The following is a 27,913-nucleotide window of genomic DNA, read 5'->3' as shown; positions in this document are numbered from 1 at the left end:
TACGATGGGGTAAAACATGTTTTATTGATCATTCTCAAATTAAATACATTTAGAATTGGTTGTTCCAAAGAAAGAAAGCTATTTGGCAATTCTGTGATTGTTGATTGGTGAGAGCAGTCCAGTCACTTCGGTACTGATTGTTGACTTTTCTAGATGAGTGGGTGTGTTTTTCTTCCTGGCTTCCAAAAGACCACTGAATAATTCACTTTTTAAAAACAGTCTTCAACAATAAGAGCAAAATTCTATACATGACAGCAAAATAAAACTGACCCCCCAAAAACAAAAACAAAAATTTGAGGCAGTCGCACCCTTAAAAACACAAGCGGGCCTTATTTTTGTTTTTTTTTTTAAACTTTTTGTTTGTTTGTTCACAATTGATGAAAACCCGGTGAAGCAACAAGCTCATTTAGTGTCTGATAGAAGCAGAACACTCATCTGACAATAAAAAATATCTGCACGAAAAAAAAAACACCCAAAAAAAGGGGGGTGGGGGGATAGAAATGTTATGCGCGCACACACACGCACACACGAACAAAAACACACAGCAGTGGCAACAAATCATTTAAAATGTACAAAGCTCACTTTTTTTTTCTTTGATTGATCACATCAAAAGCTGCACACGGAATCGTCAAAGAAGGCACAAACAGACAAAAGAACGGAGCACAAGCGCTGATCTGCACGCGAAGAATCGTGCCGACGCTACTGCTTCCCAGTGCCTCTGAACGCCTCTACCCAAACAAATGTGTGTGTGTGTGTGTAGGCCGCCGCCAAGCGCAGGAGTATGTGTGTGTGTGTGTGTGTGTAGACACACACAGGTATATGTATATATATATTCCAGCTGACAATGTGCAAAATCCGATATTTAAATTCTACTTTTCTCTTAAGAACTTTTGGCTAGGCCACATCCACTGAACGAAAGCAATTACATTGTAAAATTCCCGAAGAGATAAGTGACAAGCTAGTTAGCTGGCAGCTACTTCCAAGTATGTGCTCTCAAAACACTTAAAAAAAAAAAATCAGTTGGCCTTCCTATTGCATTCAGTAGGTTGGGGGGGGGGGGAGGGCAGCATAGTCCAAAAAAAACAAATTACTTTCTAGTCTAATTTGTTGGTCTTTGTGCTGCTCCATCATTTGTGTGGAAAACAGATTAGCGACATAGCGCCTTCTGCTACCAAATTAGCTAGGAGCTAATTCCAAGTATATATCATCGAAATACAAGTATGAGGTGTGACAAAGCTGCATTCAGCATTTGTGGAGGGGGGAATTTAATATATCTCCAAAATAGAATAGAGACAAGGATCGTATGCGGCTTTACTAGTTGACAAGTTTGTGTTGTCAACAAAGTGGAGTTAATTAGCCTCATTTGTGTGTGTGAGTGTGTGTGTGTGATGGGGGGGGCATTGTCTTAAAAAAAAAAATACTTTGGAATTTTTGGTCCTTACACTGCATTCATTTTTGGAGGAAACGGGATTAACAATCATGAGCACCCGCAAGATTGGGGGGCTGATAGCTAGATTCAAGAGTGCGGGAGTCATTTTGGTTGGGTTGGGTGGTGTCCTTCATGACGCATTCATGTTTTTGGGGCAAAGCAACGTACCAAAAGATATGAGCTACAATGAGCACTTGCAAGCTAGCTAGTTAGCTGGCAGCTAATTTGATGGCTCATGCGATGTCGAAATCTGTTCATGTGGCTTTCATGTTTCGGGTACAGGGGGGCGGGGGGCAAGAGTCCCTCAAGTCAAACATTTCGGGTTGAGACAGTTGGTTTTGTTTGGGAGGGGGGAAAAAAAGCATTGTCCCAAATATTTTAGTCACAAGAAGTGTGGCTAGTTAGCTGCAAGCTAATCGAGGCGCAGATTGGGCTAACTCCACGTTTGTCATTTGAAAACATCTGCAAAATGATGCAGTTAGCTAGCCCAGCCACTAAAGGTTTGTCAAAAAACGTTGTTATTTTTTTGGTCAAACTTTATTCACACTCATTCTATTCTTTGAGAAAAACGTTAACTACACTCGAGTCGAGTCGAACGATCTCCGCGCCGCATTGACATTTGTGGCTAAGAAGCAAACTATTCGGCGCAAGTAGCTAATTTGAAGTGCTACGTTGACATGTGAACGCAACCGACGGCTTTTGGAGGGATTTTTACTCAATGTTTGCGGGACGGACGGCGGCCAAGCTAAAAAAAACAAAACAATTTCTTTCTTCAAGTCAAAATGAGAGGTTTGAAGCACCTTGTTGGAGGCGGAACGGTAAAGGCCCGTGTGGCACTTGACATGCTCTTTGTATACACAGCTGCTAACAGTCATGCAGAGGGGGTGGGGGGGGGGGCACACTCCATTTCACTGCATTTCACGCGAGGAAAATAAGAGTCCGTTTCCCAACATAAACACATATTTTACGACTTGGAAAGGGATCAACTGTTTGGGTTCGTTCTTTCCCTTTCAAACACGTTAAGACTGTCCTGTGCTGAGCAGCAAAAGGCGAAAACAGAAGCTTCACGGACAATAAAAAGATGATTCTGGAGGAGAACCATCAGAATCATGGCTTTTTTTTTCTTTTTTCTGGCTGATGAAGTCAACTCTGCATATAACACTTTCTTGGGGGTGGGGGCCGCGTAATGTGCGGGTGACAACGCCCCGCACTCTCCCCCCACCCTCTCCTCCAAAGAAAGCCTTTTAAAGGAAACGTAAAGGGGGGTGGGGGGATGAAAATCGCCCTAGCTGCAATGGACCCCCCCAAAAGCCCCTGGATCACCCTCCCTCATCCCAGAACGACAGACTGATTGATTCCTGACGCCATTCCTGAGCAAAGTGGACTTGATGAGCGACAGCCGAAGCTTTTGAGAAACAAAACGGAAGCAAAAAAAAAAAAAAGGAAAAAATTTTTTGAAAAAAAGCGCAACAACAATGTTGAGGAGGCGGGGCCTGGGAGGGTGAGGGGCAGCGTTGGCAAATCATCTGCAGGACAAAAAAAAAAATACAAAATAAAATCAAATGTAAAAATGAATCTTCATTTTGTGCATCTGACTGAGGACAATTGAGACATTACATTCATGCTTCCTATGATTTGAGGGGGGGGGGGGGCTGAGGGCCTTTTAAAGAAGCCAAAGACCGGCTTCGCTTGGTTCCTGGCCTTATTTTACTACTTTTAATCATTAAAAATGTTGATAGTATTGTTATATTTTATTTTGAGATGAATAAAAAGTAGACCAGGTCAGATTGTGTTCCAAAATTTTAGTAGCAATCTTTTGTACCATCTCCTGACCTGGCGCGAGGCGTTAGGACCGGAAGCCGAGCTGGAAGCGTGCCGTCTCCTCAAAGATGAGCTCCTTCAGCGTCTCCTTGGGAAGGTCGTCCAGCTCCATGTCGAACTTGAACGGGGCCTCGGCGACGGGCTGTGGCAAAAACGCAAGCGTCAAGACCGGCGGTGGGCTGCGCTTACGATCCGGCACGCACCTCGTCCGTGGGGTCGTAGTATTGCTCCAAGTAGGGGTGCGCCAGGGCCTCCTCCACCTCGATCCTCTTGTGGGGGTTGAAGGTGAGCATCTTGTCCAGCAGATCCAAAGCTGACAGACAAAAAAAAAGGCAGCGTGAAAATACCCGCAATGTACCAAAATGTCCACCAGAGGGAGACAGACCGATCGCAAGTCAAGCGCGGAGCCGGTTTGAGAAATCGACCAAGTATCCTTCCTATTGGTTCAGTGGAAGCGAGTTGATTTTGCAATTTGAAACACGAACCCCCCCAAGCCCACAAGAAGCAGGTTTGGACCTTTGGCATCAGCGTTGGGGAAGAGGCGGTTCCAGGGCACTTTGGAGCGCACCGGCAGAGACAGTAAATAGTTCCTGGCTTTGATGTTGATGATGCAGTTGAGGTCCTCCTGAGAAGGAGAGCCCAGGATGCCTGAAGGAGGAATCACGTTAGGAGAAGAGGAAACATCAAGACCGAGTTTAAAAAAAAAAAAAAAAGGTTTTACCGAGAATGTGGTTGAGCTGATCCAGATAGTGTTTCCCGGGAAAGATGGGCCGGTTGGACAACATCTCAGCCAGGATGCAGCCCACTGACCAGATGTCTATGGACTTGGTGTAACCCTAAAAGGCAACCCAGAGACATGTTGACATCTCAAGCAGGGTGGCCATATTAGATTTATAAAAAAAAAAAAAAAAAAAAAACACGGCTAAGGCAGTATTCGAAAAACAATAAAAAAACAAAAATGAACATGTCAAATGTGAAAAATGATTCAAGCATTTATTGACAAAAAAAAAAAAAATCTCTCAGTAAAATGTTTTCTTTTCAGTACATTAACAACCCGCCCCCCCCCCACACACACACAAATGTTATTTTCCTCAAAAGAGGCCGCTCCATTATACTTTTGTCAATTCGTGTACAGTGAAGGCATCCTCTGTGGTCACACAAAGGAGAATAGTAGTGATTTGGCACCACCTGGTGGCATCACGGTGTCAAGCAACTACGTCGCGGCGGCGAGAGGATAAGCGTCATGTCGTCAGGCCAGAGCCCCGTCTAATAGAAAAGTAGCGCTTTGCTGCCTCCTTGTGGCATCTCTTGGTAAAATTTCAACATCAACTTTGTGGCATTTGACGATCGGCGTCCGAGCCGAGAGTCCCTTTGCTTCACGGCCACTTTTACGGCGCAATTTGCATGGCAGATCGTAAAAAAAGCCCGTTTTTAACGGAACATAAAAATTCCCTTTCAATCAGAGTGGAACCAAGCAGACCTTGGAGTTGAGCATGATCTCGGGCGCTCGGTACCAGCGCGTGGCCACGTACTCCGTCAGGAAGCCGGTGTGGTCGTGGTCCGGGTCGGCCACGCGGGCCAGACCGAAGTCGCAGATCTGAGGAGCGGCAGACGGCAGACGGTGAAGAGCACCAGGGGCCAAGGGGGGGGGGGGGGGGATAGCCTACCTTGAGATCGCAGGTGGTGTTGAGCAGGAGGTTGGAGGGCTTGAGGTCCCGGTGCAGCACGTTGGCCGAGTGGATGTACTTGAGGCCTCGCAGGATCTGGTAGAGGAAGTAGCAGATGTGGTCGTTGCTCAGGTGCTGGGTCTTCAGCAGCTTGTACAGGTCCGTCTCCATCAGGTCCTGCACGATGTAACTGAGGCGCGGCGTGGTTGAGGAAACCTTCGCAAAAAGCTTTTTGGCCAAGTGTGCAAAAGTCGACAAAGAAAACGCCCCCCCCCCCGACGCGGCAGGTTAAGGATACACATCCTTCATCTGATCGATGGTGGGCGTGCGTATGATGTCGTTGATTCCGATGATGTTCTCGTGCTTGAAGCGCAGCAGGATCTTGATCTCGCGCAGCGTGCGCTGGCAGTACGTCTGGTGCTCGAAAGGGCTGATCTTCTTGATGGCCACGCGGAGCTTGTTGTCGCGGTCGTACGCCGAGCTGGAAAGAGACCAAAAAAAAAAAAAAGGGGGGGGGGAGAGTTTGCGGAGTTCGGTTCGGGGACGGTGGAAACAAACACAAAAAATTGGCTATTAGCGATACTCGAATATGAGATGATTTGCACGTACGTTGGCCCGTTTTCCTTCCGCCTAGCAACAAATGACTCATCGGTTCCTTTTGAAAAGCAAAACCCGTCTCGTCAAGCCCAAAAGGTTGCCGATGGCGTCCACAAACTTTTATGCGGGTTGTCGTATTTTTGTACCATTCAGCGGAAGGAACCAAACAACAAAGAAAATGGTCGTCACCGCAATCGTACGAAAATCCGTCCGATTGCTTTTTTTTTTTTTCCATCATACGTCATCGGAACAGAGACAAATGCGACAACTAGCGCTCCTCCGAATGCTGCTGCTGCTGCTGCTGGTGGTTTCTTCTCGCCACCCCCCCCCCCCCCCCCCCCCGCCGCATAGTGATTGCTTTCTCTTTCTTTATTTTTAACGCCGCAGAGAGTGAAGAACGCCCACATTGTGTGGCTGGAGAAGAAAAGCGGTTGCCACGGCGACGGCCAAATGTAAACAGCGGCCTGCCAGCCTTCTGCCGGTTGGAAATGTGACTGACCTTCCTTTCCACTTGGCTGTGAGGAATGTGCGAGAGTGCGAGCGTGTATGTGTGAGAGAAGCAGAACTGCAAGATAGTGACGACCGCGTGTGTCGCACTCCGCATGATGCTAACGCGCTCATCTCTTTAACACAGGGGTGGGCAATTATTTTTTTGCATAGGGCCACGTGAGAACCAGAAAATATTCTGGCGGGCCGGATCAAAAGGGTGAACTAAATTCCACATCGTATTAATTGCGTTTCTTTATTTAAAAAGTAGTATTTTGCATTTTTTTGGGCACGTTTTTCAGACTTTAAGAGTACATTATTCCGTCGTATCGAACGGGATTTGTTTGACTCGGCGCTACCGCGGGCTTCCGTATCGTCTCCCCCTTCCTCCCAATGCTCGGCAACTTCAAGTAACTGCGCCACCTGGCGTTGAAATGCCTGTCATTACAAGTCCAAATGAAATGAACGCAGTCGTTGACATCGAACCTTAATTGTGTAGCAATCTTCGGCGGGCCGGATTAAAAAGACCAGCGGGCCGGATTTGGCCCGCGGGCCGCAGTTTGCGCACCACCTAAAGTTTACCTTGTTTTTTTTTTTTTTAGGATGATGCAGATTTTTGGCAGACAAAAAATATTTCCTGATTACATATGAATACCCCCAATGGGCATCGATAATTGATATGATTTCTTCAAATTGCATGACATTGACAGCCATTTTCTATGATTGTTTTTTTGTTTTTTTTTATCCTCCGCGTGTTTAGAAAAGACAGATTTGCGGATAGAACACACATTAAAATGAACGACAAATAAATGAAGTATAGACAATGAAAATAAAATATCCAGTAGCAGGAAATCGCACGTCATGAATGAATGAATGAATGAAGTTAGAAGGATGCTAATCTTTGTCGCGCGTGTGGTGGTGTTAGCGGTCGTTGGATGCGTGTCATACACATTCACGTTGAACTGTTTTTTTTGGGTTTTTATGGCAACTATGACTTTAGGTTGTCCATTTGGCGAGGTGTCCACTGCATGCGCCACACGTGCGGATCCGAGATGCGGTATAGCGGGTCCAATAACTGGCATTCCCTCCCTCAAAAGGTACCACCGGATGGCGGCAAAGCACAACTTTTGTATAAATGGACACCCTCGACTTTGAACGATTAATCAGCCGATATTAGTCCTTTTTAATTGGCAAAAAAAAAAAAAAAAAGGCCCCTTGAACACCACAGGGCGGCCGGGTAGTCCAGTGGTTAGCACGTCGGCTTCACAGTGCAGAGGTACCGGGTTCGATTCCAGCTCCGGCCTCCCTGTGTGGAGTTTGCATGTTCTCCCCGGGCCTGCGTGGGTTTTCTCCGGGTGCTCCGGTTTCCTCCCACATTCCAAAAATATGCATGGCAGGCTGATTGAACACTCTAAATTGTCCCTAGGTGTGAGTGTGAGCGTGGATGGTTGTTCGTCTCTGTGTGCCCTGCGATTGGCTGGCAACCGATTCAGGGTGTCCCCCGCCTACTGCCCGAAGTCAGCTGGGATAGGCTCCAGCACCCCCCGCGACCCTCGTGAGGATCAAGCGGCTTGGAAGATAGGATAGGATAGGATGAACACCACAAGACAACGTGAGACAAAGATAATGACATTCAAACAAATATTTGGAAATGAATGTGAGCTTGGATGGTTGTTCGTCTCTGTGTGCCCCTGCGATTGGCTGGCAACCGATGAAGCGGTTCGGAAAATGGATGGATTGATGATTTTAGCCTTTTTTTTAATACTACGGCCAATGAACTCGTGATCAGAAGTTTACTCTGCCAAATATCCGAATTGGGCTAAAAGAAATCCATATCATATTAGCAACAAGGCGACGCTGAAGCAATACTTTTTCACGAGTAGCCGAGTTTTGGGGTGAATGAAGGCCAGGAGGGAAGAAAGAAAAACTAAATGAATAGAAAACCAGCCAAACGGGTGAATCTACAAATCATCATCATCATCATATCAGAGATTTGAAGGTGGAGTAGCTCCATTTGTTGAAGAGGCACAGCGCTCCCCATATGGGCATTAATTTTCAAAAATGATATGTCATTTAGTGCCAATTATTTTTGCGGGCCGCAGCTGGGTGAAAAAAATAAAAATCGATCCTCGGCCTACTTTGACAAACAGATCTTCTTAAGGCAGCGGGCAACTGCTTTGAAATAACAAGATGTTCCCTCCGAGTGTTCTGCCCAAACCTCCATGACAGTCCCGCCGCATTTCCTGTTTCTTCGTCCTCGGCGGTGTTGCCATGGAGACGGGAATGCAAAAGGCTTCACGCTGCATCCGTCGCCGTGTTATGTAATGCCACTGTTACCATGATGATGTTACGGAGGGGGGGGGTGTCAAAAATTGTAGCGCTTTGCCGCCATTTCACGCAAAAGAACTATTTGAAAGTGAGATGAGGCGCTCCACTGAGACAAAAGTAGTGTTTTGCCATCATCTTGTAGCATCTCGACGTCATCATGATGCCGAGAACTATTTGAAGTCGGATGATGAGCTGAATTGATACAAAAGTAGCACTAGGCCAACAGCTTGACGCCAAGGAACTATGTTCGAGTGACCCGAGGAGCTTCAAATCAACAAAAGCAGTTATTTGCCGCCATCTCGCCGCAGCTGTCGTGCAAGCGCAACGAACTACTCTATGTTTAAGTGAGTTGACAGGTTTCATTAGGACACAAATAGTGCTTGGCCGCCTTATTGGTGCCGACGAGCTATGTCGAAGTGCGTTGGGGAGCTTCCGTTTGACAAAAGTACAACTTTGCCATCATCCAAACTAGCAATGTTCGCGAACACTTCTTTCCGGATCAGTATTCACTCTTTGAGTACTTACCAAGTATCAATACCGCGAATACTTTGGATATATAAAATTTCATTTGACACAATGACAAAAAAAAATTTGACCTACAACCTTTTTTTGTTTTCCTATGTCAAGCTGTCTCAATACAGCGCCAACTAGTGTTGTGATGTCAGATATTGTTTTATTTTTGCTTTAATCTTTCCGGATCAGTATTCGCTCTTTGAGCACTTACCAAGTATCAATACCTCGAATACTTTTGATATATAAAATTTTCATTTGACACAATGACAAAAAAAAAATTTGACCGACAACCTTTTTTTGTTTTCCTATGTCAAGCTGTCTCAATACAGCGCCAAATAGTGTCGTGATGTCAGATATTGTTTTATTTTTGCTTTAATCTTTCCAGATCAGTATTCGCTCTTTGAGTACTTACCAAGTATCAATACCTCGAATACTTTTGATATATAAAATTTCATTTGACACAATGACAAAAAAAAAATTTGACCTACAACCTTTTTTTGTTTTCCTATGTCAAGCTGTCTCAATACAGCGCCAACTAGTGTCGTGATGCCAGACATTTTTTTATTTTTGCTTTAATCTTTCCGGATCAGTATTTGCTCTTTGAGTACTTACCAAGTATCAATACCTCGAATACTTTTGATATATAAAATTTTCATTTGACACAATGACAAAAAAAAAATTTGACCTACAACCTTTTTTTGTTTTCCTATGTCAAGCTGTTTCAATACAGCGCCAACTAGTGTCGTGATGTCAGATATTTTTTTATTTTCGCTTTAAGTATCTGTGGCTGTTATCGGTTACTTCAACCGGAACATGATACGTTAAAATGACTATTGTATTCATCACTGATATGATATGATTGGCGAGTAGGGAGATGAGAGCGTATGCGGGTTGTTTTATGCGGTCTTGCCGGGCGCAATCTCATAAACGACATCTCCTCCTCGGCGGCTCGTTCTTTGCCATTGGCTGCGAGGGCAGGGTGGGGGGGATGCTTATAATGATGTCACGGGTAGAGGGGTTGCCACGGAGATGAGGGCCACAATGGCGACAGTTCCACTTTGCCTTGAGCTTTAAGAAAGGCAACGAAAGACTCAAATGGGACTGGGGGCAGTTTCCTCAAAGCAAAACGATTTCAATGTGGCCGAATGAAGCCAACAACGTTGTTGTGCGACTTTGTGTTCAAAGAACAAAACAACAACAACAACAAAAAAGGCTTGGACATGAGTGCTTCTGGTCTGTCCAGCTGAACCTTGGCAACAAAAATCTTTTCTGTCCATGAAAAAGAAGTCGGGTGTCACATTGGACAGCGCCGATAAATATACTTGATCCGGTCGGCAATGTATCGTGAGGGACAACGAGACGGCGCATCGCGATACCAACGAGATAGTGGAAAAGTGGCAAATTTGAACAATATGGTCAAGATTTTTCAGAGCGTTTTCATCAAGTCGACCGTTTTTAGGTGGTTAAAATAAATTGCGTCACCGGCGTAACATCAAAATAAGAATCTAAATAAACGTGTTTTTTTAAAATCACAGTAAAACATTGGACGGGAAGATCATGACAGTCAAACATTCCCCCCAGTAAAAATAAAAATTTGCCCCCCACCCCAAAAAAAAAAACTAAAGAAGAATACATCGGCCTGTTTTTACAGATTTATCCCTGTTGTAAAGTTAAATAAATACTAAAAGTATTGTAAAACAGTCAAATTTTTGGCCTGTAATTCAAACCTTATTGTTGTAAGCATGAAGGGACCAGATTTTTTTTTTTTTTTTTATAAATTGGCTCATTGATCCATTATCTGATTTTTTTTGGTCGATTTTCAGTTCGGCCCTTATGCCTCCGCAACAGCAATGCAAACTTCCCCAAACGGCCATAATACATTTTGAAAACAAGCCAATGTTGGCTTTGACAAAGTGTGGACGAAAAAAAAAAAGTGAAGGATATTACATCATATTCAGAAGAGCACACGGCGACACGCAGAGGGGCTATTTAACGTGCGGCGCTCGTAAAGATAAGCGTCCGTCGCGATAACGCTTCTACGGCCAAGTGAACCTTCAACCTACAAACCTAACGTGCTTTACGAGAAACTACAAAAGCAATTTAACCGACGCTTGAGTCCGGGATTCTTCCTCGGAAGTTGCTTTATAAAAGTGTGAGGGGCTCGACAAAGGATTTTATCTGAAGACAGACTGGCCTCACGCTAAAAGAAAAGAAAAAAAGAGGAGTTGAGTGATGTGGGTTTCGCTGAAAATGGGACCGAGAGGAGTACAATGACATCATTGATACGTTTGAGTGCTTTCAAGCAGCAATGCGCATCTAACAGCTCTACGCTTACATAGTCTAAATATACGTACATATATACATAGACACACAAACACACACACACCTTATTTATATATGAAATATACGTCTCCCTCCTTACAAAAAATATTTTTTGCTTCCTAGCAGCGTGCGGAATAAATGATAGCAAATTCAAAACAAATGACAACTGCCAATATTGTTAACAACATTGCTTCGCGGAGCACACAAAGAGGTCCTGGTTGACAAAGGTAGAGTCAGCATTGACAACTTGGCTATTTATTATTTTGCCTCTCCCCCCCCCTCTGTTTGTATAAATGTATCACAAGATTGTTTGATTACTCAGAAAAAATATGTTTGTGCAATCCTGCTCAAAAATTAAATCAAAACATAGATTTATGATCAAAATGGGGAGAGATGCCAATGTTCTCTCATTTTGATAAGTGACTGATCCAGTGGTATGGGCACGGACATACTTCTGGACACTGTAAATAAATATTAGAATGAAAAATGCATTTAATTCGTAATTTAAGTGTACAGATAACTAATCGCATACAAATAAAAAAATAACGTCGATACTCGATGTTCGTGTGTGACGTATATCGTCAGTGAATGTAATGACTGCATGATGACTTGGAAATGCTATGAGTGAAAATCATTTAGCCCTCATCCAACATTTCTGACAGGTCTCCGATCAAATACATTGACCTGTTAAATCTATGTGTTTTTTAATACAAAAATGATAAGCTATAATACATTATTTGCGGCACTAACAAAAACACCTAGCAGCGGTGACAAAATCACTTTTTCCTCAACATGGAAATCTGTTAGATTACTCGAAGAGTTCGGCTCCATAAAACACGTTTGGGTTTAAACAAGTTCACGCTGAGCTGTCGCTATGTCCGTGTAACGATGTAAATACAACAAAATGTGTGTCATTTAGCGGAAGGAATGGTTTAATTTGACGGCTTTTGACGCGTTAGCAGCTAGCGAAGCAAACAGCCATTAGCCGTGTGGCTAAGCTAACTGGCAAACTGGAGGTGTGTTCCAGTGACGGCGGCTCCCTGGCTTATGTAAGGCAGCTTCGGGGTGCTCGGCGCGCGGCCTCACTCACCACACCATCCCGTAGGCTCCCTCGCCGATGTACGACAGGTTGCTGTAGCGAGGCCCGACGTCGAACGCCTGCCCGCGTACCAGCTCGGTCCCCGGGCCGGGGTTGGGGCCACCGACCGGGGCAGACACCGCCGCTGTCGCCATAATGAGCGCTGGTGGGCTTCTTGTTCTTTTTTTTTTTTTACCCCCGGAGTGAGTCCAACAAAAAAAGGGGGAGGATATGGATGACTTGTGAGTCCGTATGGAGTTCGACGGAGGCCTTGGGTTGGAGGGGGGGCGGGGGGCGTGTGAGCGAGTCCGAGGAGGAGGGAGCACAGTGCCGCGAAGGAGCTGCGAGTGGCTGCCAGGCAGCACAAGTTAATGCAGCAGGAAATAACCACAGTCACGTGATCCACTCCACGCCACAGCGTTTTTCCTGCTGGTGTGGATCTTTTTTTTTTACTGCGGCATTTACTATTTATTTACTAAACTGCAGAGGGTACGAGACATCTCTTCAAATCAGACATTTAATCAAGCACAGCTCGGGGATTTTTTTCTCTCTCCCTGGGCTAAAGGCGATGGGGAATACTGTGCGACGCCGAGGAGGCACAACTTCAACAAAACTTACATTTTGAAGGGCACATACTATGTAAAGAGGAATTGTCTTTGATGCAAATCGTTGCTTGTTTCTCTACCCATGACTTGACTGCTAGCCAGGGTGAAGATCATCCATTTCCAAGCGACTACATGATGAATGCACCTAGGATTTCATATACAAATAAATACTGTACTCCATACAAATGATAATATAGATTTTTATTGTTTAGAAGTGTTACAAAGGTCAATTTCTATAACTTTAGGTAAATACTAGTTTTGCTATGATACAATACACACTTGTTAGAATTTCTAATAGTGGAAGATTAAAATAAAATAAAAAAAAGCAGAGGGGAGGGGAGTCGTGTGCATAGCTTATAACCATCCATCCTCCGGACAAAACCATCATAGAATAAAATGACAAAAAATATAAATAATTGCTTAAAAATAGAAAGAGTATAATAGGTGATGTAAACAAAACAAATTAGTGGTTCATTCCCCGAAACGTGACCTAAATCTAACCATGAGTGGGCGTTTTTAGACAAAAACTCTGAAAAGACCATTTTAAAAGAAAAAACACAGTACTAATTGTCACTGTTATGGTGGAATACATTCAAAACTAATTCCCAAAGATGAAGAAAATGAATAAAACAAAGGAAACGTTCCAAGCAGCCAGCTGTTTGTAAACATTTCTTTGCCGTTTCTCAAGCTCTTTTGTGAACTATGTTGGGTGTCGACACTGGTTGCTCCACCAGGGGGCAGCAGAGCGATCACAGATGAGGTTCAGATCATCAAAAAACAACTTTCACAATCGCTAGGGCGAGGGGGGGCTGGGGGTGGGATGCCTTGTGTCTCTTGGCCGTCATTGGCGTTCTCGCGGGAGACGAAGACGCTTCGGGCTCAGAAAGCGAAACGGTCACGGGCTCCAAAAACTGCAAAGTGGCTCACTTTGGGTTCCCCGATCCACAGGAAACCTCCTCGGTTTCGTCGTTTGTCCCGTGTGCCGAAGGCACGGACGAAAAAAAGATTCGGCGAGCTTAAGCCGATCCGTAAATGTTCTCACTGGCTACGTTATCTCAACGCGTGTTGCCAGCACAGCTGCGTTAGGTAAACTCAAGTGAATGCATTGAGTGCAATGCTGAAAACGTGCAAAGGGGCATTTCACACACAACTCATGATGTCATCCTAATACGTGAAGCTACAGCGGCACTTTGGACTTTGCTGAGTTCTGTGTGAAAAGCGCCTTTTCACATTTTTCTCATCTACCGTACATATCTGACTGCAGTAAGCCGCAGCGGCGCTTCAGGATGACGTCAATTGTTTATCTCAATGAGTGAAGCCGCAGCGGCGCTTCAGGATGACGTCATTTAACAGTCAGCGATAACTGACTAACAATATTGATATGTAAGAATAAAGATATGAATTCAGAGCATATAATGTGACTGTTTTCCAATACTTGGTCCTTGAGTATTTATTTTAACTTCAGAACAGATTTTTTTGAGGGGTTCTTTTTTGTTTTCCTGGGCAATGTTTGAATGGTGTTACCTTCGTGGTTTGTTGTAATGCGTCAATGTCCAAGCAATTTAAATCACTGAACTATGGGGGGGGGGGGGGGGGGGATGTCAGCAGCTGTTTGCAGATAACAGAGCCAATATCGTCCGATTAAATCGTCCAGTCGATTAAACGCTCGGGCTGGCCTCACGATATTGATGTTCGATCCAGTTGCGCAGATACAACATTTAGCATTTGTTTCCCGCCAGAGGCTCAATTTCGACGGTGGCGACGAACCCGAGGACACCGCGAGGATTCTCGGTTTCTGAAACAAGATGGCAACCGCTGGCTAAAGTGCAAACTGACGCGTCTTTCTCACCGTGCCGGCTTCAGGCCAGCTGAAGTCGGCGAGGGGAAAGGAGGGGGAACAGAAGAGAGAAAAAAAAATGGTGGGGGGGGGGGTGATGATTCCTCCCCGTCTAGTGGCTCTCGATGACTACGGGCTCATAGCCGCCGGCCGAGACCCTGTGGGGGACACGGCGACCCGTCAGTGAATTTGCCAGGAGCAAGATCGGATGGCAGCCCGCTTACCCGTTGCCCAGCCGGATGGCGCTGAGGGCGGTGCTGCCGTCTCGGTTGACGAACAGGCGCAGGTTGCTGTCTGTGTGGGGGGGGGGATGCTACATGTTAGCTTAGCACAAAAGAAGGTGCCGTCATGGCGACAGATACCAGGCATAACCATCTGCGTCTTTTTGAGACGACAACGCGTTGTTTCAAGTGATGCAATCGTTCTGTATCATTTCACAATTATTTAAGAAAAATAAAAAGGGTTAAAGGTCACCGTGAGATTGCTTCAAACTAGAGGTGGAGATGTACATCAATAATACAAATTTCAATAAGTATAAATGGTAAACTACAATAAAGTAAATGCGTCTTTATGATTTCATCATGAAAATATTTCATCAACGGCGTGATGTTTTTGTGAACACCTTCAGTGTTGCTGACGCCCTCAAAGTTTTGGCTCTGGACGATCTTCTCCACGATGTCGTCGGCGTCCATGCGAGTGTCGTTGACCCAGGACGGCTGACTCTCCACCGAGTCCTGCTTCCTCCTGCAAGCCGCACGCAAAAAACGGGACTTTGCAGCTCCGAACGGAGCCTGGGACACGTTCTTCCACTTCAAACCTTTTTTTTTTTCTTTGTGAGAGTCCCACTCCCAAGATTTTACAATTTTTATTAAATTAAATTAAAGTTATTCTCAATATGTAATTAGCTTTTGTTCATGTAAATCAGTGCTTGGAATTTTATTACAATTAAAATTTGCTCACCGGTTTTCAGTCAAAATTCACGCCGCAAAAAAATTCGTAGTCAAAAGCTGTTCTAAATTGACACTTTTTGTTTTCTTGATTCCAAGTTACAATGCAAGTATTTGTTTTTAAATTTCCGCTTTTTTTGTTCAGAAAATTCTGAATGAAACATGAAGATATTTCTCTCAATTGCCCCTGACAAGTCTGTTACATAAAACGATGCCAAGTTTGTATCGACATTCATCCTTAAGTGAACTAAATTTGAGCTCAACAAATTATCGTTATAAAAACAAGCACGTGGTTGTGATTTAACGCCCCCCCCAACCCCCCTATTTGGCCAAAATCAATTTTGTTTATCACTATTAAGGTCCAAAAATGGAAGGCAGGCGTGCACCTTGGGGGCCTGTTGGTGGGCAGAAGCGGCCTGGGGGGCCGGGGCGGTCTCTCCGAGCGTCCCGCTTCTCTTTCTCCATCCGCGGGGGCGTCGGCGGCGAAGCCCCCCAGGCCCCCCGAGGCGCTGCTGCTGGTGGAGGTGTTCCTGCGGTGCGTCAAGTCCGACAGGCTGGAGGAGCGAGAGTGCTCCGTGCTGTAGCCTGCGGGGACACGGAAAGGGATAAGATAAGATAAGATAAGATAAGATAAGATAAGATAAGATCAAGCTTCCGCGGTCGGCAAAAAGCGGGGGAGGAAAACCAACCGGAGATCTTGCTGTGCTGGCTGGCGTAGCTGGAGTTGCGAGAATGGCCCGATTGGAAAAGTTCTCCGAGGGCACACGGGTTACTTTCGGCATCTTCCAGAAGACCTGGCCGTAAACAAAGGACAAAAACGCCGTCACGTTCCCGCTGTGGATGACCGCAACTCGACTTTGGAGTCAGCCGATCCTCCATGACGTGTCTCCAGTGGCACCAGAATGCTGCCCGGGAGCGCATATTGTCACTCCGAGTCTGGTCTTGGTCTGGTCCGAGTCTTTGAGTTGGACCGTTTTGGGGGCTTTCTACCTGAGCTAACGATGGAGGGTCGATGTTTGGGTGTTCGGCCCAGAGAAATCCCTCCGGGGGGCCCGGGTTCCGCCTTGGTTCCCTCCCCCTTGCAGTCGGGCTGCAGGGTGTGCTCGCGTCCCGGGACGGAGATGCTCTTGTTGGCCGTGCTGGCCGGACTGAAGGAAGGAAGAAAAAAAAAACACACAAAAGGACAGTCTTCAGTAGAAGCGCTTGTTATGTCATGAGAATCAAGTTGGATCGTCACAAATCATTTTATATTTTCCAAAAGTTGAGAAACGGTCACAATCCCTTTTGGGATTTTGAAAGGACAAAATGGTAAAGATAAACAAGAATCTCACCGTTTTATATTTTTCAAGAAAGAAGTCGTATTTTACAGATTCACATTCAGAAAACTTTCTGAGCTAAATGACTTTTTTTTTTTTTTTAGAAGACAAAATTTCCTTTTTCTAATGTTATGAGGAAAACTCCCGGTTGCATTTTTCACGTGTTCCAGTTATCTTTTAATGCAAATAAGGTTTTATTTTTTCCCCCCAATATTGTTGGATTTATTATTCTTCTTATACAATATTAGAAGACGGCCCAAAATCCATTAAAGACGTACAATACAAAGTGATACTTTTCAAGGAAAGTGCTGCATTTTGAGAAATTAATATTCCATAAAAATTGTTGTTTTTTTCCTCCTAGAAGTCCAAATATGACAATATGAAAGTTCAAATGTAACGAGGGACGTGAAATCTGATTGGTCAAGATGGGCCCACGTGATATCCGTTGCACACTTTCCCGCTTTTTCAAACTTTCAATGGGGGGTGGGGGGGACGACGAACTCCTACTCACGTTTTAAAACAGGGGTCTCCAGACAGGAGCGTCATCCCGATGATCACCTTTCAAAAACACAAAAGCCACAAAAAGTGGTTTTCGCCGCAGAACCAAAGAGCTCCGACGGACGCGGGACGACGCCAACCTTGAGAATGGAATTGTCCTGCCGCGTGTTCTTGGTGTCGTAGCCCTCCAGCAGGCAGCAGCGCGCGGTGGAACCCGAGCCGGCAAACTCCGCCATGTTCAAGTCCGCGAAGCCCAGCTGGGGGAGGGAGTCGCGTCACAAGAGGATTTAGCGCACGCCGCGGGGGGTCCTCAACGGGATCCATGGAAGCCAGGACTGACGAGCGCCGTCCAAATCTCACCAGCTGACGCCTTTTCTGGCCGCCTTCTACTTTAAAGTTTTTTCTTCTCATCGAAATTGAAACGCGTGCATTTTTTTGGGGGGGGGGGCTCATTTGTGATGAGGTTTTGCTACTTTGTTGGGTTTTGTTGTAAATTTCCCCAGTGTGGGACGAATAAAGGAGATCTTATCTTTATTTTTTAATGTACCGGTAATCTAGTCTGCACAAGGTTTTGCTGATTTGATTTTGTTCAAAATTGGTCCGGGCACAGTTTTTGTTGTCCGATTTTTGCGATCTAAAATCACACTCAGACTGGGATCTAAATTGGAGATTTGTAGTTTTTTTTTTGTTTTTATTAAGACTGCCATGTTTTGTGTTCACAAGGTTTCGGCGAAGTCATTCTGCATTGCCGAGCTTTTTCTTCACACGCGATATTTTGTGATGCGAATCGTCGCTTGCAATTTTGCGTATCGTAAAATGCACAATATGTTTATTTCGGTGTACATTGGGCTGACTTTTTTTTGTGCGATGCAAATTCATACGGAAGAGTATCTTGCAATCTAAGTTTGCACTGAAAGCTTTTTTTTAAAGAAATTACAAATTTACGCGCTTAAAAATAATAATACTAATTGCGGAAGGCAGATTCACACTCAAAATTTTGTGATCCTAATTGGCGTCGACACGATTTTTATTCATTCATTCATCTTCCGAACCGCTTGATCCTCACTAGGGTCGCGGGGGGTGCTGAGCCTATCCCAGCCGTCTCCGGGCAGTAGGCGGGGGACACCCTGAATCGGTTGCCAGCCAATCACAGGGCACATAGAGACGAACAACCATCCGCGCTCACACTCACACCTAGGAACAATTTAGAGCGTTCAGTCACCCGGCCAGGCATGTTTTTGGAATGTGGGAGGAAACCGGAGCACCCGGAGAAAACCCACGCAGGCCCGGGGAGAACATGCAAACTCCACACAGGGAGGCCGGAGCTGGAATCAAACCCGGTACCTCTGCACTGTGAAGCCCACGTGCTAACCACTGGACTACCGGGCCGCCCGACACGATTTTTACTAAACTCTAAATTCACGCAAGAAGTGATCCGAAATCCGCACTCCCTAAAATCAGCAGTCACATTGTTTTGTTGACCCCCGGGCAGGACCCCCGAGCAAGAGGTCGCCATTCTTTATTCTCTGTGATGTTGTTTGCGTCTCTGTTGCCTGGTTTTTTTCCCGGCGGCTTCTGTTTTTCTTCGAGGTGCGCGCGAGGGGGCCTCGCTCCGAGGGAGGGAAGTGGGCTAAATTTAGCTAAACATTTGCAGGAAAGGACACACGGCGGCACTCCGAGTGTCGGAGGTGTCGGAAAAAATGCGTTTTTTTCCGCCATCCGGCGGCGGCGAGTCTCTTACCTTCGTGTAAGCTTTGCCGCCTTTCAGCTCCTGCAGGAAAAATAACAGGAAGAAGGACGCATTCAGCGAACCATCCCCGTTTCCCAATTTGCGGACAGCCCCCCGTCACCGCTGCTAGGATTGGTCTTCGCAGGGACAGGGACACGGAGAGGCCGATTCTCAGAGCCAACCGATCGTAACGGACGATCTGGCATTCATGCTAACGGTCGGTTTTGCACGGAACCCGTCCAAAAAGAAGATTGCGCAATGCCGCGTGGCCCCATGAGCTGATGCTGCCTCCAAAAGGCGGACTATCACATGGGAGGGGCCTAAATAGGGAAAATGGCGGAAAACTGCTGCAGCGCGAAGGGAATTTTGTGTCCTTCATTTACCTTCCTGACAGACACCCGGCAGACGGACGGGTCCAGCACGCCCGTGTGCGGGTTTGCGCTCATCTTGGACACGAAGGAGAACCTCTTGCCCCATCGCACGCAGTTCTCGCGCACTTCCTCCCTGCACGCACACACACGGTTGAGAAATGGCAATCAATGGTTTGGTGGGGGGGGGGGGGGTTAATTAAAAAATGTTTTAAATGAAAGAAAAAAATATATGTAGAGTCAAACGTTGGTTTTCGAACATCTCCGTTCTTGACCAAATCGGTTTTCCACCAGAAAATTCTCGATTTTCACGCCTCGGATGACCACCAAAAATTGGTTTTCGACCTAAATGAGCAAACCGGAAGACACCACTCGGCTTCCTTACACGAGGAAGTGTTCTGGATCCGAATTATGGTCGAAAACCGAGGTACGCCTGTGTAGTGGAAAAATTCTGCCCCAGAGGCCTTTCGGACTAAACAACCATCCGGAGTAGACCCACAAAAAAAAAAATCTCAAAAAGGAAGTCAGCCATTTTCAGATTCAGATTCAGATTTTTTTTTATTTCTCCCCCAGGGGCAATTAGAGATGTGGGAGAGGCACATGCTGATTTCGCTTTTTTTTTTTGGCTGGTTCCGGGTGGCCTTCGCAGACACCCAAAACTCAGCCCCCGAATCCCGTTTCAGGTACCACCATGAAAGTTGGTGAAGATATGGATCGCGAGGCGACCCAACAAAGGAGTCTCAGGAAGCCCTACCAGAAAAGACACAAGCAGTCTGCAATTTTGGTTTCAAGCCCCCCCATTTGAGCGGGTACTCGGACCGGTTTTGTAAAAGGGGGTCTCCCAATTCACTCGATCTGCCGACGCCTCCCATTTGGGCTTTGAAGCAGCCATCAGAGCTCATCAGTTGACCCAACGCGGCCCGAGTTTGATCAAATTTCACGAATGGACGCAACCTTTCCCGAGGAAAGTGCATCAAGTGGACGGGACAACTGCAAGCACTCGGTCCTGTTATTTCGGGGGATAATTACCGCCGTCTCTAAACTCTAAAGGAGGAAAACACGAAGGAGGCAATTTTCTGGAAATGACGACAAGTTGCGTTGGAAAGGCAACGCGCTGATTAAGGGCCATTCCCAAATGTCATGTCATTAAGGAGTCCTGTCATTTGCTTCGACGGGCACGCAACCTCCCCGACATGGCGCTTCACCTTTTGCAAACCCGTTAAGAGTACATTTGAAACCATCTTAAATCGCTTTTTTTTTTTGAATATTGCTGAAAAGCAGCTGGGATCTTTTTTTTTCCCAGAACGACTTCAATGTTGTAAAATATAATTGCAGCAGGCGCCGGGCAGGAGCGAGCACTACTCAGGAAAAGCTCCCAACTTAAAAAAAAAACAAAAACTGGGCTTTTTTGTGGGAAATCTCGTCGCATTGCTCCTCGCTACCACTAAGAGGCGATGGAGAGCAACCCTCGCGATCACTCGAAGCGGCAGGACATGCCAAGAGCTGCTAAGAGGCACGGCGTCCCCATGGTGACCACCTCGTAGTTGAAGGCGTGGACGCGACTCGAATACGAAAGGTGGCGTGCACCATTCGCGGCAGCTGCTTGTCCCACTGGCCCCTCCCCCGTCTGTCACTGCCATTGTTCAACATGGCCCCGGCAACTAAGCCTGTGATTTTTTACCACTCGCTCGCTTGTCTCTGCACTTTCGACATCCTGCTGTGGGCGACATTCTCCATGCTACTTTGAGGGGGGGAATGGGGGGGATATCGAATTTTTCATGAGAAAGTAACATTATATTGGTGTATTCATCGGTGGGGGCCCTTTTTTAAAACAAACTTTGACCTCAGCTAGCAAACAAATCAAAAAACGCAATAGCCTGGCTCCCGAGCACGTCAACAGAGACCAATACCCCCTCCCCCAGGCGTGTATTCTTTATCCTCTGCAAAGAACGATGACTACTGCCTTGCAAAAGTACAGAGCGGGAGTGGGCAATTATTTTTTTTGCCACCAGGGGGCCAAATGAGAGCTTTTATTTTGTTCATTTCAAGCAATTCTTGGCCAGCCGCGGGTTTGGTGGAACGTATACACGTCTGCCTTACAGAGGTCTGTGGTAGACGCAACCCAAAAGAAAACGGCATGAATTGACGAGAACAAAACGTGTCACTTTTTAATTTGATCTAATCACATTATGACATCACACAAAGGTGCCGTATAATCAAAGAGTCGCACGAGCTCACGGGAAGCAACGCGGGTGGTCGAGCAGAGAGAGTCAGAGCGGCATTCCAAAGGAGCGTCGGCTTTGTCGGGTCTCCGCGGAGACGTCGGCAGCGTGACGCTCACAGAGTCCGCAGCTGACTTCCCTCCGGTTTGTTTTGCCTTGTGAGCGCAACCGTCAATCACCGCTGCCAAAATGAGTACCGGCGTAGCAAACATTTGCACGTTATCTATTTCGACTTGAGTTAAAACAGAGAGCCACCCGCCAACGTGGACACAGGCCGTTATCGGCGACAGCGAGGCCCTGCTGACGAGAAACGCAAACACGCCACGTTCCGGGCCGGGTCATGAGAAGGAACGTCAGATAAAGCGCTGCTGAGGAAGCAGACGCCGACGTGACGTCAAGAGCGGGCCGAGAGGTGGCGCTTCGGGTCAAACCGAAAAATTTGGACCGTTTTTTCCATGCCGGGAAACACAAAGCTCGCAGATAGTTTGCGGTCCCACTTTTGCATATTTGAAGTGTATTTTTTTTTTATGTTTTGTCAAGCTTTCTTTCTTGTAATATTGCTGTATTTTTTTCATTACATAATTTGTCTTTTGCATCAGTTCAAACTGCATTTTTCATTGAGCTTTTTTTTTTTTAGTATTCTTGTAATATTTTAACTTTTTTTTTCATCAAGGTCACGTAGATTTTGTTGGACGTCCATCTTTGATTTTGTTCGGAAAGGAAGTGCAATGACATCTCCCGCCACTAGGATGCGTTTTCATCGCACTTCAGAACATTTCAACCATTGTACACGAGAACGATTCAAGATGTTTCTTCACTGTGTAACCAGCGAGAGCCCGCGGAGACCCCCCCCCCCCCCACACACACACACAGTATGCAAATGAAGCGCAAATCAAGCGGAAAACAGGAAACAGCTGTTGAAAAGTCGGCGCTCTGAGCTAACCTCTCGCTCATCTGCGGGACTTCCCTGCCGTTCAAACTCGCCATGTGCGCCATCCATCCATTTTCTATATGGTTTATCCTCTCAAGAGTCACTGATATCGGGAGAGAGAGGCACGGTCCACCCGGGACTGGTCGCCATCCCGTCAGAGGCTGCCAACAACCGTTCACATTCAAAACCATTCAAAGCCTTCAAATATATGAGGAAAAATTAGATCCCAACCAATTTGATGCTTTATGATTCGCTATTTCAACCCCAACCCCCCCGAAAAAAAAAAAAAAAAAATATGGAAAATAAATATTTGTATCGATTATTCCATGGAATAAAATCATTTTCCTCCAATGAGTTAACTCATGTATTCAGTTATTTAGTTAACTCAGTTATTAACTGATTTGTTATTTGATTCTGATTTTAAAAAAAATAACGCGCAAGCTACTTCTCGGGTATTGATTTCTGCAACGGTTTACTAGTTTGGCATGCGACGGGGGATGTCAGAAAAGAGGCATCAATGTTATCCGAAGGGTTTGATGAAAACACAAAATGCAAATGAGCTTGCTTTCACGACAGAAATCAGATTCATTACCGTTGAAAGGATGACATCGGATTTGGACACGTTAAAAGTTCCAGAAATGCGCTCAACGGTCAATCAATTATCAAAAGAGTTGTCGATTGTTTTTTTTCATTGATTTGTCATCAACTAATTTTGACACCTGTTGTGAAATCCTTCATCCTGTGACATAATTTGAATTTCCTTTTTTGTGAATGACACAGATATCCCTTCCTTGCTACTTTGGGTCGTTGCTCACGTTAGCATTTTGAGGGCTCTTTCAAAACGCTCGGGATATAATCACGTCACTAAAGTGCTTTCAGGGGGGGGGGGAGACGTTCACATTTTTCTGTTCTTCGGTTTCAGTTTCGGACCAAAAAGCAGAGAAAACAAGCTTTTGTGCTTTAAAAAAATAATACTTGAACCGCTACTTTTTGCTTTTGTGACACCTCAAACGATGAAACAAAGCCAAAAGTCAGAATGGTCCTTTTTTGTTTGTTTCTTTGATTTTTTTTTCATGTGGTTAGCCATTGGCTTCATGAGCGTGACACGACATCAAACATCTCTCCGGGACATTTATACGGTGCGGGTAGCTGGGAGTGAAAAATGGCCGCATGGTAACGGTGATAAAGTCTAAACAGGAGAACAGGAAGACAAAGGAGCGCATGACGAGGCCGCAGCCGCTGCAGCAGCAGCTGCACGCAATCACATTCTTCGCCCCGAAAACGCTCGTCAGTCGCCCGGCGACATCCCATGTGTGGCCATCGCCCGACAAATCGCACTCGCATGCAAGACGAGCACGAGCGGGACATTTACAAATCGGCTGCGTGTTCCACATTTCCACCGTGTCAAGTTTCCAAACATTCCACAACAGAAAACCTTTCAAGCTGGCCGCTCGTCGGAACTGCGAGATGAGGTTTTGCTTTTTTTTTTTTCTCTGAATTCCGCGCAGCTGTTCTCAATCACAACAGCGTTCAAGTTGAGAAGCAACACGATCGAAACTTTCACCTCGCTTGGAAGGATGCGCTTATTAATAACTGCCAATGAGATCTGTTCATGTCCTTTAGGAATCCGTTCCAGATATTGATTTGATGATATTTTTCTCCACGTGGTAGGGAAAAGCACTGAAAAGGGGGGGCTGGCAGCGAACGAGTTAAAATGGGAGCGAGGACATTTTTTTTCCAGCTTAGGGGGCGTGTCTGCGTTTGACTGACGTAAGCAGCAGGGGGCGTGTTTCTCTCGCCATGTTTGACCGACGAATACTGGAGAGGGGCTTTGATTGACAGCTGTTGGCAGAGGCGTGTGGACGCCGTTCGAAGCGGCCGGGCCGATTTAATCATTTTAGCGCTTTGAAAAAAACAGATTTTTTTTTAAAATATGTTTTTTTTTAACGCGCCAACACATTACAACGGAAGACAACGATAATTACGCCGCCTCGCTCAAAATCGGTTGAGTCTTCTCTCTGCTGTAATGTGAAACAAATACTACTCAAGTATCATGAAACATGTCATATTTTGGGGGGGGGGGGTGAGTTGGCTGATTAATCAGTCACTGAATTTTTACTCAACCACAAAAAAAAAAAAAAAAAACATTGAGATCAACGAGATTGATTGAAAAGCTACTCTGTGGGCGTGTCAGTATCTACGATTGATTGACAGGCAACAAAGAGGTTTCGGTGCCAATGTTTGATTGATGGGCGGTACCTATGTGCCAACGGTGAGGTTTTACGGTCAGTTTTTGTCACGCCCGTGATCGATTGACAGATCCTGTCTCAGTGGTTTGGGTGGGGGTTGACTGTCCACGTTTGATTGACAGCTAGAGCATGTTGGCGATTGACATGGGCCCGCTGGAAGGGGCGTCGGTGTCTGTATTTGTCTGACGGCAACCGCAAGGGCATACCAAGCGGCTATTTGACTGGCAGATGTTGCATCCGCGTGCCCCCCTGCCTGCATGCAACGAAACGGTGATGTCATCAAGTCCAGCCGACTGGCGGCCAGCGCACCGGGGACCCACACGGTCACATTTGTGGCACGTGGCAGCGGGAGGGAACGGCGGGTGGTGGTGGTGGTTTGTACAAAGACACGCATTGTCACATGGGTGACATAACGCTAATCCGATTGGACGAGAGAAAGAGAGAGCAAATTGTTCCAATGGGTGGATATGATAACGTGGGGACGCTTATGTAACATCCAGAAAGGTGCCGGCGCGGTCAGGGGGGATTGTAGGGGGTCTCGGTTGGACAAATAAAATCCGACCAAGGCGTCGGAAATCAGCTCTAACAACAGTAGTTCTCAAATAAAAGCAGCATCCTAACGTGATTGAAAACATGTACAACAACGTGTACACATCGTAGTTCCACGGGAGAGCAGCTGGAGTAACGGATATTCCTTTTGTCGCCATTTTGTTTGTTTGCGCCCGCCGCGTCCGAAAAGCCTAACCCCGAGTTGAAACACTATTTGGAAGGCCTGAGGCTTGTTTGAAACACCAACCATGGTTTGAAATTCAAATCTGGAACCGGAACACAGGGTCAAAACCCTCCTTTGAATAAACCTAGCCCATGTTTGAAACCGCAACCCTGACTTGAAAACCCTAATTTGAAACCAGAACCCTGGCTCGATAGCCAGATACAAGGTTGAAAGCCTCATTTGAAAATCCAATCATTGTTTGAAACCTTAAGCCGAACTGAAAACCCCAGTTTGAAATCCCAGTGCCGTCTTAAAAACTGACTCCCAAAGACAGTACTCATCGGAAACCCGTTTCCCACCTTGAAACCTTCCTTTGAAATCTTGAAACTGAAGCTGAACAACTCACGGAATTCAAATCGACATCACGGTGAAGTAGAATGGCAAAAGCTCCACTCGGGTTCCTTTTTTGAGCTCAGCTTGCAAACTTCACAAAACAGGTGAGCCCTGAGTGGCTGTCACCTGAGCAACTGCAAGTGACAAAATGGCCGCCCCTGCCGTGGATAGAAAATGGGGCATTTTGCAGCTAAATTCAGATTCCACAAACAAAGGATTAATCATGGTTGGATGAGCAGGTCCACCTGGAACATATTAACGAGAAGAACATTTTTGATGCGACTTCCCCTTTAGTGACTTTTGACTTCTGGTTAACCCGCACTCGTTTGGTAGCATTTGTTTCGTTTCAAAGACTGCCAGTGAAAATGTTTCCCAAATTAACAACGGTAATTGAAGTCGATTTAAAAAAACTGCCTTTCATATCAATTTGTTCATCCGTCAGTCCATGATCTGATCCACTTATTCTGACAAGTGGTCACGGAGAGGACCGGGAGAAACCGCAAATTCCACACAGGAAGGCCGCAGGCCGGATTCGAACCCACGACCTCGGCACTGTAAGACGGGCGTGCTAACCAGTCTCACATTTACTTAGCTTAACCTCAACCTAGCCCCCCTCGCAACCTTCTGTATACTAAATATGTTATTTTTTGTAAACGATTCGTTGTGTCTGTTGAAGAAGACGTTCAAAAACGATAGACGGTATATTTGGACCACATTTTGGTGTTAAAAGTAACCTGGAGGAGGAAGCGACGAAGTCTCCGTCCAGCAGGCGAACTTTGCAGAAGAGAACCCCGTTGACGAACGGCACGGCGCTCAGCTCCTCCAGCGTCAGATGTGTCTGGAACTTGAATTTCTTCTTTTTCGCGAAGAACGCCATTCCACTGCTTTCTTCTGTCGACACTTGGGTCGCCGTGAAAAGCCCCCCCAACACAACAAAAGCACTCCGGAAGAGAATTTAATGGTGGCGTCTTATTCCAGTTTTGGGCGAGAAGCTGCCCGCTCCTCTTCTTTCGTCGTGCTCCCCGGCGGCGATTCGATGCAGAAATCTGGAGAAAGAAAAAGAAAAGATCGTTCTCAAAACGACATTTGGCACTTAAGATTGTGATAGGCTTGTTAAAAAAAGTGAGGCGAGAAGGCCCACCTGGAGACATTTCTACTCGCGGCGACGATTCTCCCAAACAAATGATACAAAACAGCACTTTTTCTACACTGTGAACGGGATTAATCCAGTCAGCGGGGTCTTGGATCAGGCTAACACAACAAAGCACTCGCATTCCGGTTTTGCTTTCAAAACAAGAAAACTGTTAGTCAGACCCGCACAATGAACATGAACGGCGCTTTTAAATTACAAATAATTTCACATAAATGTATAATTTATCTGAAATCACATTCACTTTAATTCTTATAAACACACATAGGAGTTGTCGAATCTCGTGACTTTTATTTTTATGGACAAAGGACACAATTTCCGTGTATTTATGTCGTAACCCTTCCCGACTTGATTTTGAAGGTTTCCAGTAACTAACAAATCAAAGGCAACAGAATCTCTCATTCAGAGCACGGCCTCAAAGCGCTAAAACAGCGCCCTTTAGTGGCTGACGCCCGCATGTGCTATTTTGAACAATCCATTACGAATACAGTTAGGCGCAATACAATAAAACATTCGTCTTTACATTCATTCATCTTCCGAACCGCTTTGTCCTCACTGTGGTCGCGGGCTGGGGGGTGGGGGGGGGGGGGTGCTGGAGCCTAACCCAGCTGTCTCCAGACAGTAGGCGGGGGACACCCTCAATCGGTTGCCAGCCAATCGCAGGTCTTTACATTGAATTCCCAATTTTAAACATTTCCCCAAATTGCTTAAATGG

At 45.8% G+C, this 27,913-nt stretch overlaps 2 protein-coding genes across 3 annotated transcripts; both read right to left on the bottom strand.

The window, feature by feature from the left end:
• mapk1 (mitogen-activated protein kinase 1) lies at positions 1–12,626 on the bottom strand. 2 transcript variants are annotated; one of them, XM_052069053.1, is made up of 9 exons: positions 12,254–12,626; positions 5,216–5,398; positions 4,918–5,107; positions 4,731–4,847; positions 3,972–4,086; positions 3,767–3,898; positions 3,454–3,563; positions 3,252–3,392; positions 1–2,955 (listed from the first exon to the last, which is right to left on the bottom strand). In XM_052069053.1, the coding sequence occupies exons 1-8, from the start codon at positions 12,394–12,396 to the stop codon at positions 3,276–3,278; spliced, it is 1,107 nt and encodes a 368-aa protein (XP_051925013.1). In that variant the 5' UTR covers positions 12,397–12,626; the 3' UTR covers positions 1–2,955; positions 3,252–3,275. The 2 variants fall into 2 exon arrangements, with proteins under 2 accessions (XP_051925013.1, XP_051925012.1); XM_052069052.1 differs by having other exon boundaries at positions 3,263–3,392; positions 12,254–12,624.
• A 406-nt stretch (positions 12,627–13,032) lies between these two features.
• Positions 13,033–27,316, bottom strand: LOC127602717 (protein FAM102A-like). Its single transcript, XM_052069043.1, has 12 exons — positions 27,190–27,316; positions 26,783–27,094; positions 19,557–19,677; positions 19,186–19,215; positions 17,585–17,701; positions 17,458–17,504; positions 16,621–16,778; positions 16,320–16,424; positions 16,017–16,215; positions 15,306–15,427; positions 14,908–14,977; positions 13,033–14,841 (listed from the first exon to the last, which is right to left on the bottom strand). Exons 2-12 carry the CDS (start codon positions 26,923–26,925, stop codon positions 14,796–14,798), a joined length of 1,158 nt encoding a protein of 385 aa, XP_051925003.1. The 5' UTR covers positions 26,926–27,094; positions 27,190–27,316; the 3' UTR covers positions 13,033–14,795.
• Positions 27,317–27,913: the final 597 nt, after the last annotated feature.

This window comes from Hippocampus zosterae, chromosome 6 (genome assembly GCF_025434085.1).
Source record: "Hippocampus zosterae strain Florida chromosome 6, ASM2543408v3, whole genome shotgun sequence".
Taxonomy (NCBI): domain Eukaryota; kingdom Metazoa; phylum Chordata; class Actinopteri; order Syngnathiformes; family Syngnathidae; genus Hippocampus; species Hippocampus zosterae.
This window is presented reverse-complemented; position numbering and strand designations above follow the sequence as displayed.